A 12,343-nucleotide genomic window follows, 5' to 3' on the forward strand; every position below is an offset into this window, starting at 1 on the left:
CACCCCCACCCCCACCACCACCCTTCCCGCGCAGGGATAGACTAAGGCTTCCCGCAGAACCGCTGAGGAGCGCCTCCTGGCGGCCCGGCCAAAATCCTCAACTGCAAGCGACCTGCACTCCTCCAGGCATATGGCAAAATATCTACACGCACGCCTGCACACACGCTCACACGGACTCACACGATGTCTAAGTTCAAAAGTTAAACACGCACGATCATACTTGAAAAGCACACACTCTCACACACTCACTGACACTCAACAATAAATTCAACCCAGCAAATATGCCCTGAGGACCTACCCTGTACCAGGAGATGTAGTGGACACAGGGGATAGGAGAAATGAACAAGATACAGGCCCTGCCCTGGAGAGAGCTCAGAGTGACTGGGAAGGGAAAGACACATAGACAGATAGAGTATGAACTGGAGGCAGGCAATGCTGCCCTAGAAAGTGCCATTGGTCTCAGAAAAAGACACCATCACATCTAGCCAAGGAGATCTGGGAAATTTCATGGAGGGAGTGGTGTTTGAGAGGGATTTTTGAAAATTAATGCTTGTTACTACTGCTGCTGCTGATGATGATGATGATGATGATAGCTAATATGTACTGAGCACCTACTATGTGCCAAGCACTGGGCTGAGCACTTCATTTGCATTATCTCATTTGGTGCTCACAAGCAGCTTTAGACATAGGTGTTGCTGTCTCCGTTATACAGATGAGAAAACACTGAGTCACTTATTCAAGGTCATTTAGTAAGTGGTAGAGCCAGGATTTGAACTGGCAGAGATGAAGTTAAGAGGCTCCAAGCCTGTAGGAATAGCATGCACAAATGCCCAGGGGTTTTCGAAAAGAATATGTACTGAGGTTTGGCTGAAGCAGAGCCACGTGCAAGGGGTGAGAAATGAGAGGCAAGAAAAACGGGTGCTAGACTGTGCAGTACTTGAAGGTCAGCACAAGGACTCTGGCCAGTTTAACAAGGCCTTGGGGGGCCATTGCAGGATGTGTTTGCATGAGCAGATCTGTCCTTCCGAAAGATTAATTGGTCGGCCATGTAGAGGGCAAATGAGAGTTGGAGGAGAGACCAAGTTGGAGGTGATACAGAAAGCCAGAACCTCTAGGACCTGAACCAAGGCTCAGGGTTGGCAGCAGTGGGAGAGGGGAGGGTGAAAATGCAGGAAGCATCTACAGTCTCCAGACTTCTCCCTTAGCACCCCCATCCTGATTATACTCACCAGTTTCTGGTGTGATCTGTTGTCCAGTGTCTCCTTCAGCTGACCAAATGTTGTGAGAGCAAGTGCTGGGACTCCCTCATTCCCTGCCACAGCCCCAGTGTCCAGAACAGTGTCTGGCAGAGAGTAGGTGTTCAAAGAATATTTGTAGTATGAGTAAGTGATTGAATGAATGAATGAATGAGGAATTCACCGACTCTGGAGTTTTCAGTTGAGGCAATTGGAACAAGGCATGCTGGAGAAAACCATGGCAGGGGGGAAGGATGAGATTGATCATTGGGCAGATTGAATTTGAGACTATACCTGTGAAAATATCCAGCAGAGAGTTAAATGTGCAGCTTTGGGAGAGAGAGAGATCTGTGGCTAAAGAGAGGCACTAAACCAATGGGAATAGATGAGATTCCCAAGGGAGACAGTGGGGGAGAAAGGAGCAGCGGGAAGGGAAGGAGTGGGAGAGTTTGCTTAGAGAACATCTACATTTTAAAAGAAAGGAAAGGAGTCAGCAAAGAAGAGAGAGAAGACCTATCTGAGAAGTAGAAGAGAGATCACAAGAGTGCTGTGTCATAGAATTCAGGAGGAGATTCAAGAAGGCTGAAAAAAGTGGGGGGAAGAAGTCATCATCTGGATCTGCTACAGAGGGATGGAGGAGGAGCAGGGCTGTGAAAATATGCATGGGTATGACTTTTGGGAAACCTCTGGTGACTCTGACTAGGGCAGTGGTGGTGGTGGCACAGAGGCAAGAGACCACTGGTCTCACAGAGTGGAAGGGCTTGACTGGCAGGTGAGGAAGTGAAGACACCAAGTGGAGATCCCTTTATCACAAAGTTAAGGGCAGAAATTAAGGGAAATGCAGGGCTCAGGGAAGAAGTTGAAGAAAGGAGGGGATAAAAGAGACCTATGGAGAGGAGATTGAAGCTGTGAGGAAGAGGGAGGGATGAATGGATTGAGGAGGAGGTGTAAAGAGAGAAAATCCATAGCACAGGCAGATGGATTGGCTTCAGCTGGAAGGAGGGGGACTTCTTTCTTGGGAGCTAGGAGGAGGGGAGGTTATACAGCTCACACTAGCTGGTGTTAACCGTTTTGATAATAATAGTTCACCATTTACTGAGCACCCACCATGTGCCAAACACATCTCATAGATTATTTCCAACCCTTCAAAGTGGTATTATAATCCTGACTTTATAAAGAAGACCAAGACTCAAAGAGATTAAGTCAACTACCCACTATCACACAACTAAAAAGTGGCAGATTCAGGATCTGAGTCAGGTGCACCTGACCCCAGAGCTCACGCCCTTCCAAGTGCACCACAGGGAGTATGTGGAAAGTAACCTGCTAAGAGGGAAGGGGTAGGGGTAGATTGGGCCTTGAGAAATGGAGAATTGGTTAGGAGAGGGAGTCTTGACAGAAGGAACAGGAGATTGCTTAACAGCTGAGAGAGTCACGCTGGAATTGGGCTGCAGGACTTTGGGGGTGGATCCAAGAAGCTCAGCTAAATAATCCCAGCAGTCTGAGTAAGAGCCACCTAGAGCTACAGGATGTAAGCATTGAGAAGACTCAGCCCTTGAGTAGATGTACTTTGCAAACTGTGGAAAGAGTGGCAGTGGTAATCAATGTTTGCTGAATGAATTCATGAAAACAGAGGTCTAGAGAAGGAGATAGTTTGGTGATAGAGAGATAGCATGTTGAGTTTGAGTGGTGCCCATGAGACACCCAGGGTGAGGTGTTCAGGGGAAAGCAAATGTATCTCTTGACTTATTTATTGCCTATTTCCCTACACACACACACACACACACACACACACACACACACACACACACCCCTCAGAATGTAATCCACATGAGGGCAAGGCTTTGTCTTGTTCACTGTTCCCAGTGCCTAACACATCAATTGGCATCAATAGGTGCTCAATAAACACTTGTTGCATAAATGAATATAGGGATATGTAGCCCAGATAAGAGGTCTAGTGGACTAGTTGTCTTCAGTGTCAGTGGCCATTAAGGCCCTAGGATGGATGAGTTCCACCTCACCCCAGGGAAAAGTTAAAGAAGAAAAAGAGGCAGGGCTGAGGTTAGAGGCCTGGGGAAGAAGATCATGTAAGACACAGGAGGAAGAAGAAGAACCAGCAAAGGAAAAAGGGAAAGAGAGGAGAAGAGAAGAGAGAAGAGGAAGCAGTAGGGGATGGGAGGAGAGGGAAGAACTGAGTCACAGAACCAAGAGAGGAGTGGAGTGTGGGAACACAGTGGAGTGGTCAGCAGTTTTAAAAGCTGCAGGACTGCTCCAACAGAAGCACTGGGGAAAAGGCCTGGAAGATCATCTGGTCCAGCAGAGGGACTTGCTAGAGTCACCCAGCAAGTTAGAGATGAGACTGCAACTAAAGCCCAGGTGTCCTGCCCACCAATTTGAAATATCTCAAATTAGAGTCCTGCATCCTCCACAACCACCTGCTCATTCCTTGAGATCCATGTAAACACAGAGTAGGAACCTAAGAGTTCCTGAAATCCCTTGATTATTAAATTATTCACTTCCTGTTCTTAGAAATGAAGTCTTTTCACAAGGTCTTAAATCAAGTGAAAACATCTTAATTGACTGAACTAAGCAAAATTCAGACTCAGAATTCTGGGTCTGGGTGGGTTTCCTTGCACTTCCTGGAAAGCCTATTCCTGTTTGGCTCATCCCCACAAATTCGTAGTCAGCAGTGGCTAATGTTTTATGAGCTTCTGCTACACCCCAGGCACTTGACCAGTATCATTTCTTCTCCTTCAAACATCAGTACAAGGGTGGCTTTAATATGCCCCAATTTTGTAGGGAACAAACTGAAGCTTTCCCAGGGACCCACAGCCAGTAACAATGGCAGCCAGGATTTCAAATGAGGTGTGTCTGATGCCAAAGCCCCTGGTGATTTTTTTCTACTATTTCATGACTTTCTCTCCCCAAAACAACCTATCAGATGGTCTGATCATGTAGATAAGCTCCTGGGCCTCATATTATTTAAAAAAATCTTAGTCTGTCAGTAAGATTTTTCATTTTGAAAGAAATGAGGAAAATCCATCAACAAAGAGCCAGTGACCTTGAACTCAACCTGGTTGCAATATCCATCCTGGATTCTCTGCCACTATTTCCCCGGACCTTTTTTTCCTTCTAGCAAATCATAAAGACCCCAAGGATGTGTGGGATTAAAGGGCCTTGGGGAGTCAGCCTGGCCATCAGCTGACCATCAAGCCACTTCACACTGGATAGCTCATGGATGTCCCCGTCCACACCCGAAGGACCTTTTTTTCCTTCTAGCAAATCATAAAGACCCCAAGGATGTGTGGGATTAAAGGGCCTTGGGGAGTCAGCCTGGCCGTCAGCTGACCATCAAGCCACTTCACACTGGATAGCTCATGGATGTCCCCGTCCACACCCGAAGGGAGATTTGTGGTGGCTTTGTCTGTTAAAGCACCAGTGAAGCTGAGCAGTTAAAATAAAAAGAAAATATCTAACATGTAGAGCATTGGGGTTCAAATTCTCAGGGGTGTGGGGAACACGGCAAGAAGGAAGCCGAGAACAAAGGTCCCAGGTCCTCTACCCACCCTCCCCCCACCACTAACACTGGAATAGTCCCACTTTCACATCTTTCCATATCAAGATTCCCATTAAGATTTTATTTGAACAAAATCTTCCGAGGTGAAAAAAGTAGCAATAAAAAATATAATAAAAACTGAAAGTCAGTGATTTAGGGAGAGGGGAAGGAGGACTAACACAATCTGAGTGCCTACACCGTCTGTGCTAGGAACTTAAAGGCCCTAAGCCCTAAGAATATTATAATGTTTCCAACAGTCCCACGTGTAATTCAAAATAAAAATCAGTATTAAGCCATAAACACAAAGCTTTCATGTATTCTGCAATAAAAAAAATAACTTATTTCTCCATTTGTCTAATTTTGAGACTGGATACGTTCATCCAAGCCGACTGTTCTCATTTTTTCCTCACACCTCTGATTTGCTGTGGCCATAAGCACATGCTCAGTCATTTTACAGGTTGATCCAGTGGCCCAGGCTGGATTCTCTCCAATCCCTACAGTAGTCTTGGGAAAGGAGACATTGCCATTTCTACCTTATAGAGGAGGAAACTTGGCCGGCTTGAGGAGGTTAGTAACTTGCTGAAGGTCACATGGCAAATAATCAGTGAGGTTGGCATTACAACTCAGCTCTGCCTAACTCCAAATTCCAGGCTCTGTCCATGACTCCCGGCTTCAATCATATTAGAACAATAAGGCCAAGATGAAGGTTCTAAAATAGGGATCAGAAGCTACTTAGCAGCACTTACTCACAGGTGTCTGGCACATACATAGCAAGTGCTCAGTAAATAGCCCCATTCCATCTCCTTTCCCCTCAGCACCAAGGCATTGGGTCTTGGCCTCAGACTGATGGTGCTGGTGTCTAAACCAGGGTGAGGTCGCTGTCCGTCTAACTCCACCATCCGGCCGTGCAGAGACCTCTCCCATCCGACCCCCAACTCCTCTTCTGCAGGTTGGCACATCGCCCCGAGCCAGGCCAGCCAGGAGCGCTGCATGCAAATTCCGCCTTATTCTAGGGCAAGCTAACCAGAGCCAGCGGCATGGACTTCGTCATGAAGCAAGCCCTCGGAGGTGAGCCCCGCGCCCCGCACCGCCCTCCGCGACCCGGTCCCGACCCGTATGGGAGGGGCATCAGCCCACCCGGCCCCCAGCTGACTTCGCCCTCTCTCTCCCGGCGCCATTTCCGCAGGGGCCACCAAGGACATGGGGAAGATGCTGGGAGGCGAGGAGGAGAAGGACCCCGACGCGCAGAAGAAGGAGGAGGAGCGGCAGGAGGCCCTGCGGCAGCAGGAGGAGGAGCGCAAAGCCAAGCACGCGCGCATGGAGGCCGAGCGCGAGAAGGTCCGGCAGCAGATCCGAGACAAGGTCAGCAACCTCCGGCCCGCCTCGGAGGGTAGAGGGCACGAGGCCCCCGGGACCCCGGCCTCGGGCTCCCTAAATCCCAGCTCTCCCCTTAGACCTCACTCTCTCTGAGCCTCACTCTTCTCATCAGAAAAATGCATGCTACAGGAACACCTCCCTCCAAGGACGGTCATGGGGATTAAATAGGATAATGCACAGAGCAAGTGCTCCGTAATGCTTGCTGCTACGGGTCCGCCGTCTCGTGCCCGAGACCCTTGGGACCAAATATGTGTGGAATTCAGAATCTGGGAATATTAGAAAAATACTACAGTGCCCTGAGCACCTGGTACTGTTAGGTGTCACTCCCAGGGAGCGGTTCTGGGGCTGCCGCCCAGTACCAAACAGGTCAATGCATCTGGAAGCCGCACGCCATAAATCGAGGACACCTATCGGTGGTCTTCCACTGGTTCAAGTCAGATTTGTTACCAAACTTTGGCTCCAAATATACAGGAAATCTTTCAGTGTTCAGATCTTTGGATATTTCAAAAGAGCAAGAAGTTATTATGAGCAGGTATTAATTTTAAGGGAAGCCCCACGCTTGGTCTCGCTCTGATTAAGTGCTGAGGACCAGGCACAATCCCACAAGGAAGGTACCTTTATCCCCACCTTACAGATGAGGAGACTGAGGCTCATGAGAGCTTCCTGAGCCTCCCCAGCCACGTCTGCATGATCTTGAGACCCAGCTCTCTCCTTGTCTTCCCCCCTTACCCGGCAGTACGGGCTAAAGAAGAAGGAGGAGAAGGAAGCCGAGGAGAAGGCAGCCCTGGAGCAACCCTGTGAGGGAAGCCTGACCCGGCCCAAGAAGGCAATCCCTGCAGGCTGTGGGGACGAGGAGGAGGAGGAAGAGGAGAGCATCCTGGACACGGTGCTCAAATACCTGCCTGGGCCACTGCAGGACATGTTCAAGAAGTAACCGGCCTCCTGCCCCCTCCCCACTCCACTTGTTACTATTTTTTTTGTTGTTGTTCTTTCTTTTCTTTTAATTCCGTTAAGTCTCAGTTCTGAAGGGGAAAACCTCAGTTGGCCTCTGCCCCCCTTCCCTGGCCAGGGGCTCCTCCCCCTCAGCTCTCCCTGACACCTCCCCTTCATCCCAGGGTATCCAGCCCCAGCCCAATCCCAAGTAGCTTGAAAAGAAGACAGCTTTTCCCCAGCAGGGGGCCTTGAACCTGGGGCCGAAGGCACTGGGGTCCCCTCAGGAAGCCTAAGACCTATGCTAGTATGATAACCCCCATACATTCCTTCATGCTCCCCACTGCCAGGAGGACCACTGTCCCCAGCCAGCCAAAGTAATGAAACATTCCAGCCCTGCCCAGCATGCTGACCTTTGGCCTCTGACCACCAGTGGGCCTCAGGTCAGGGCAGGGGCACAGAGTGGCCTGGCTCTGAGAGAGTTAGGGTAAGCCCGCCCTGTGAGGACCCAGCCTGAGAGGCCCCGGGTCTAGCCAGGCTAGGGTCTAGACAGGAGGCTGGGGCTCTCCTTCTTCCCTCTTCCTGTTGACACCCAGCCCAGGAGCACCTCTTCCCCAATTCCCACCCAGAGAGGGATGTCCCCTGCCAAGCTGGTCCCTCCAAATGGATCCTCTTTGGACTTTAGCTCATCTATGGAGGAGCCCCAGAGTAGGGGCAGCCCCTTGTTCCCCCCTCCCCACCCCACTTAGTTCCTGGGACCCCACTGCCAGGTTGGGTCCAGGTTGCCCAGCCAAGGGGCTGCCCAGGCCCCCAGAAAACACTTGGAGCCATCGGGCAGCAATGGTCTATACCATGGGACCCCCCCTATTGGTGTGGCCAAGCTGCCCCCATTCCTATCCACCCCTTTTCCCCACCATGTCTTGTCCATGTGCTTCCAGGGCCCCATGGTCCCCAAGAGGACCCTTCCTGGCCAAAGCCCCAAGCCTTTGGGGAGAAGCCAATTCCCACTTGAGACACTGGCCAAGAACAAACTGTCCTCTGGGATGTATGGGACTGGCATTTCTCACCCCCCCTCCCCATCCTAAATTGCCAAGGCTTCCTGCTCAGTCAGTTGTGTGAGAATGGGGTGGGGTGGGGTGGGGGTGGGGAGGGGGAGGGCAAATGAAGGTGGGAAGTGTGTGTCCATGCACGCATGCCAGTGCGCACAGAGACTGCATCAGTGGTTGTGTGTCCAGACAATGTACACATGTGTGTGCTTAGGGGGTGTGTGTCTCATTGTGTACGTTAGTCATCATATCTCTGTGTTAGAGATTGCGTATGTCAGGCAGCCTTGCGTATGTGTTTGAAGTGGTGAGTTTGAGCTGAGATTGTGTCATACGTGAGTGCTAGCCATCTCATGTGTGTTTAGAGATTGCACGTGTTAGCTTGAATATGCATGTGTTTTCAAAATGGCATGTGTGTCAGGAGCGATAAGCATGTGTTAGATGTTGTAGACGTGTGTGTTTGAGAGAATTGTCACATGTACTTAGGCTGCTGTGTGCATGTGTGTGGGTCTGAAAAGGCAGCTGTGTGCATGGACATGTGCTTGGGGAGAAAAAACATGGGTAAGATGCCCCCTCCCAGCCCTGAGACCATTGCTCACAGGTGGCCACATCTCACAGGAGACCTTGTCCTTGGCCTAGAGTCCTCTCACCCTTGGGGGGTTCCTGCCTGAGGACCTCAGAATTTCACTGAGACAGACCCAGGCAGCACCCCAGGAAGCCATGCTGGGCCCCAACCAGGGCCTATCTCAAAAGCAGGGACTAGGGAGGGGGGCGACTTGCCTTCCCCTGAAGCCCCTGCCCTATTGGCCCCAGTTTGCATTCTGCGGGTTTTCCATTTTAGTGGATTTATGCTTTTATTTCAGAGAGAGACATGTGTCTTCTCTGTCCGTTTCCAATAGTTAAAGCCATATCAGTTAGACTGCAATACTTTTAAGATGAGACAAAACAATCCATATGTTTAGTGAACCAGAAAAGTCCCCAGGTCTGTCCCTTCTCTGGGGAGCAGGGCCTCAGCAGCTCCAGCTCCCTGGACTTACCCTCGTCCCCCGCCCCCTCCCCTTGTGCCCCTTGCGCCCCGGTGTCCCACCCTCCAGGGACCTGTGTCCGTGTCTGTGCCTGTGTCTATGATGGGGAGCCACCTTGCACCCTGTTGTCTGCTTGTCTGTGTCTGTTATCCTGGGCAGGATGGTCATTCTCAAGAGCCATGGGGTCCTGGGCCAGAGACAGACAAGGCCCCATCCAGGGGTCCCCAAGTCTCCTAGACCCCATGTGTGAGCCCCACTTTGACACAGGGGTGGACACCAAGTGTTTAGAGAAGTCTCCCCCTTGACAGGGGCCCCTGGACCTCGAAGGTGATGCCAGGGCACAGAGAGTGCCAGATGGGTAGCAGAGACCAAGGCCCAGGGTGCTTCAGATAGGCAAGGAAACTCAGCCATACAGATACCCCAGGTGAGCCTGAGGGATCCCAGACCCTCAGAAGGTATCCCTGGTCTTCTCCGCAGCCCCTCTGGGCTCCCAGAGTGGGCTCAGGGCTTTTCAGCGCCATCCCAGTGCCCTCCAGCTGGCTGGCTTAGTCCAGGTACACATCTTGGACTCTTTCCTTCTGCTCCTGGGCAGCAGGGCTTGAGGTCTTCCTGGACGCAGGGGCAGGGAGAGAATTTCTGCCGGGCACATACCTGACTCCAACCACCATCAAGAGATAACTCTCAGGTCCAGGGGGACACAATGACTGTCATTTCTGACATGGACCTGACTGGGGAGAATTTATGTGTGGCCCAGAGAGGATGCATGTGTGCCAATACACTGGTGGGGGACAAAATGCATGCAGGGTGCTCTAGCAGGGAAAGGGGTGGACCTTGGACATGAGGTATATATGACCCACTGGATGGGAGGGGAATGAGTGTGTCACACACAAGTGGGACAGTGTGCATGTGACACATTTAGGGGAGGAGAGGCCCTAGAATTCAACCCACACACAGCACATAAGAAACAATCCCCAGCTGGGGGAATAGGGAGAAGTGGTCATATGTATTTGGGTGAAAACAGAGTGAGACAGGAGGAGGTGTGGACCACCCCTCCCCCCCCCACATGGGCATGTGTGCTTGCTGGGAAGGCCCCCAGGCTCCTGTGCCTGGGATTCACTGCCAGAGAGGAGAAAGAGGGAGTCTCTGGATCTCCCTGTGCTAGGCACTGGTGATGGGCCGGGATTTCCAAACGTGGACGTCGTCCACTCCAGGTCCAGGAGCTTCTGGAAGGTGTCCTTAACTGCAAAGCTGTGTTGGGTGCTCCTCCAAATGAAAGTGGGAAGTGAAGAGGCCCTCCCAGATTGTGTGTGGGAGAGAGAAAGAGAACGGGAAAGAAAGACAGGTGTTGCAGTCTAGGCCCTCTCAGGTGAGGCAGCTGGTGAGCAAAGCAGCCCCTCTGAAAGGCTGTGGCCAGAGTAAATGGGGACTCCCCATCCCTAAGAGCCCCCGGCACCCAGCTGGCAGGGTGCCCAGCCCTGCTACCCACCTGCCCCATCCTTCTCTGGTTTCACAGTCCCCTGACTGCACAGGGAGGCAGGGGGTGAGGGTCAGACAGTCTCAGATGGGCGTTGTTTCCCAGGCCTGAGCACATGCTTCCCACCAAATGTCCCCTGCTCCAGTCCCCACTCCTGTTGCCCTACCCTCTTCACTGGGGAGAGAACAGGAGGTACTCGTGCTGGCCCTGGGGTGGGAGTGGGGAGTCCTAGCAAGACCCAGGCGAGACTGACCATCCTGCTCACGCGGGGGAACTCCTTTCCTACATTTGTGACGTGTCCTTGTTGCGCTGCTTCCTTTAAATGTGTCAGTGCCTGGGGGGAGGGGAGGGGAACCACCTCAAACCCCCCTGAACCTGACCAAAAGCCATGGCTGTTGCTCCCCCCTTTGTATGACACAAAGGCTACCATGTACAAAACCAACCATGACAACAAAGGAAAAGACCTTGTACAGCAGCTCTCGGTCTGTCCTCTTCTGTTCGTTGGCACCACCAGGGCTAAACAGGGGCACCAACTCACCACTGAGGGAGGACAACCCACTAAAGCTCAAGAGGCCCCAGGAAATCTTCAGTTTTACCTTGGCTTCTGACCAGGACACTGTAGAAATGACTCCACAAATCAACCAAGGCCAGAGGCAGGGCTGGCCCCAGAGTTCCAGGATCACTCCACCTCCCTGCCTTCCAAAACCACCTCTGCCACCGCAGGGGCCAGGGGGCCAGACTAACTCCCTCAATCTCTGGCCACCCTTCCCCACAAGCTCCTCAGGGTGTGGCATCCTGAGAATCCCACCAAGTCATATGGGTGGGCAAAGGAATCCTTTAATCCACAGACACTGATGGAGTATCTACTCTTTGCCAGGCCATGTGCTGGAGGCTGGAGACAGAGGATACCATTCAGCATTCTCCCTGGACACAGACACCTACCTCCCAGGCCTTGTTGAGGAGTCAGGACCTACCAGAACCACCCTCCACCCTGGCCCCACCTATACCCTGCCTTAAGTCAGCCCCCATTTCTCTCAGCTTGTCTAGCCACTTCCCACTGCACACATTGATCTCCCAGCCTCTACCCCTTCCTTCCCTTCCATCCGTCCTCTCCCCACCACCCCATCCCTGCCAAGAAGACTCACCTAAAATGCAAACTTCACCATGTCACTCCCTGCCCAACACCCTCCATTGTCTGTAGGATGGCATCTTTCTACAGGATAACATGCCAATTTTCAAAAGGGTCCTGTGTGATATGACCCCAGCCTGCAGATCAGACCCACATCCACATCTATGCTCCAAGAGCCCTCAGTCCCCACACATTCCATGCTGTTTCATGTTTGCATATTCTGTCCCCTCTGCTTGGAATGAATGGTACCCTTCCCCTCCTTAATGTATTCCTCTAACTTCTCAAGATCCAGCTCAAATGTCACCTCCTCTGGGAAGCCCACCCTGACACAGCCCCCAGTCCCCCTGACCAAAGCAGAGTGTGTTGCTGTGCTCACACAACACAGAGCATTACAGCTGAGTGTTCAAACAGTGCTGGGTGTGCATATGGGCTCTGTCACCCAGCAGAGCAATCTTCAGCAAGCCACTTAATCCCTCCAAGTGTTTGCTCTCAAGTACAATGGGATGATAATAATTGCTTTGCCCTCCAAGGTTATTGTGAGGAGTAAATGGGGTCCTGCATGCACACTCTTAGCACC

The 12,343-nt window shown here is 51.6% G+C and overlaps 1 protein-coding gene across 2 annotated transcripts in view; it reads left to right on the forward strand.

Moving 5' to 3' along the window:
* CPLX2 (complexin 2) overlaps positions 1–11,112 on the forward strand; it is a 90,012-nt gene extending 78,900 nt beyond the window's left edge. For both annotated transcript variants that reach the window (XM_008576456.1, XM_008576455.1), the window contains 3 exons: positions 5,738–5,856; positions 5,975–6,150; positions 6,902–11,112. In XM_008576456.1, the coding sequence (XP_008574678.1) occupies positions 5,826–5,856; positions 5,975–6,150; positions 6,902–7,099 (405 nt within the window). In that variant the 5' untranslated portion in view covers positions 5,738–5,825 and the 3' untranslated portion in view covers positions 7,100–11,112. The remainder of the gene's footprint in view (positions 1–5,737; positions 5,857–5,974; positions 6,151–6,901) is intronic.
* Positions 11,113–12,343: the final 1,231 nt, after the last annotated feature.

The sequence above is a fragment of the Galeopterus variegatus genome, unplaced genomic scaffold, assembly GCF_000696425.1.
Source record: "Galeopterus variegatus unplaced genomic scaffold, G_variegatus-3.0.2 Scaffold1354, whole genome shotgun sequence".
Taxonomy (NCBI): Eukaryota; Metazoa; Chordata; class Mammalia; order Dermoptera; family Cynocephalidae; genus Galeopterus; species Galeopterus variegatus.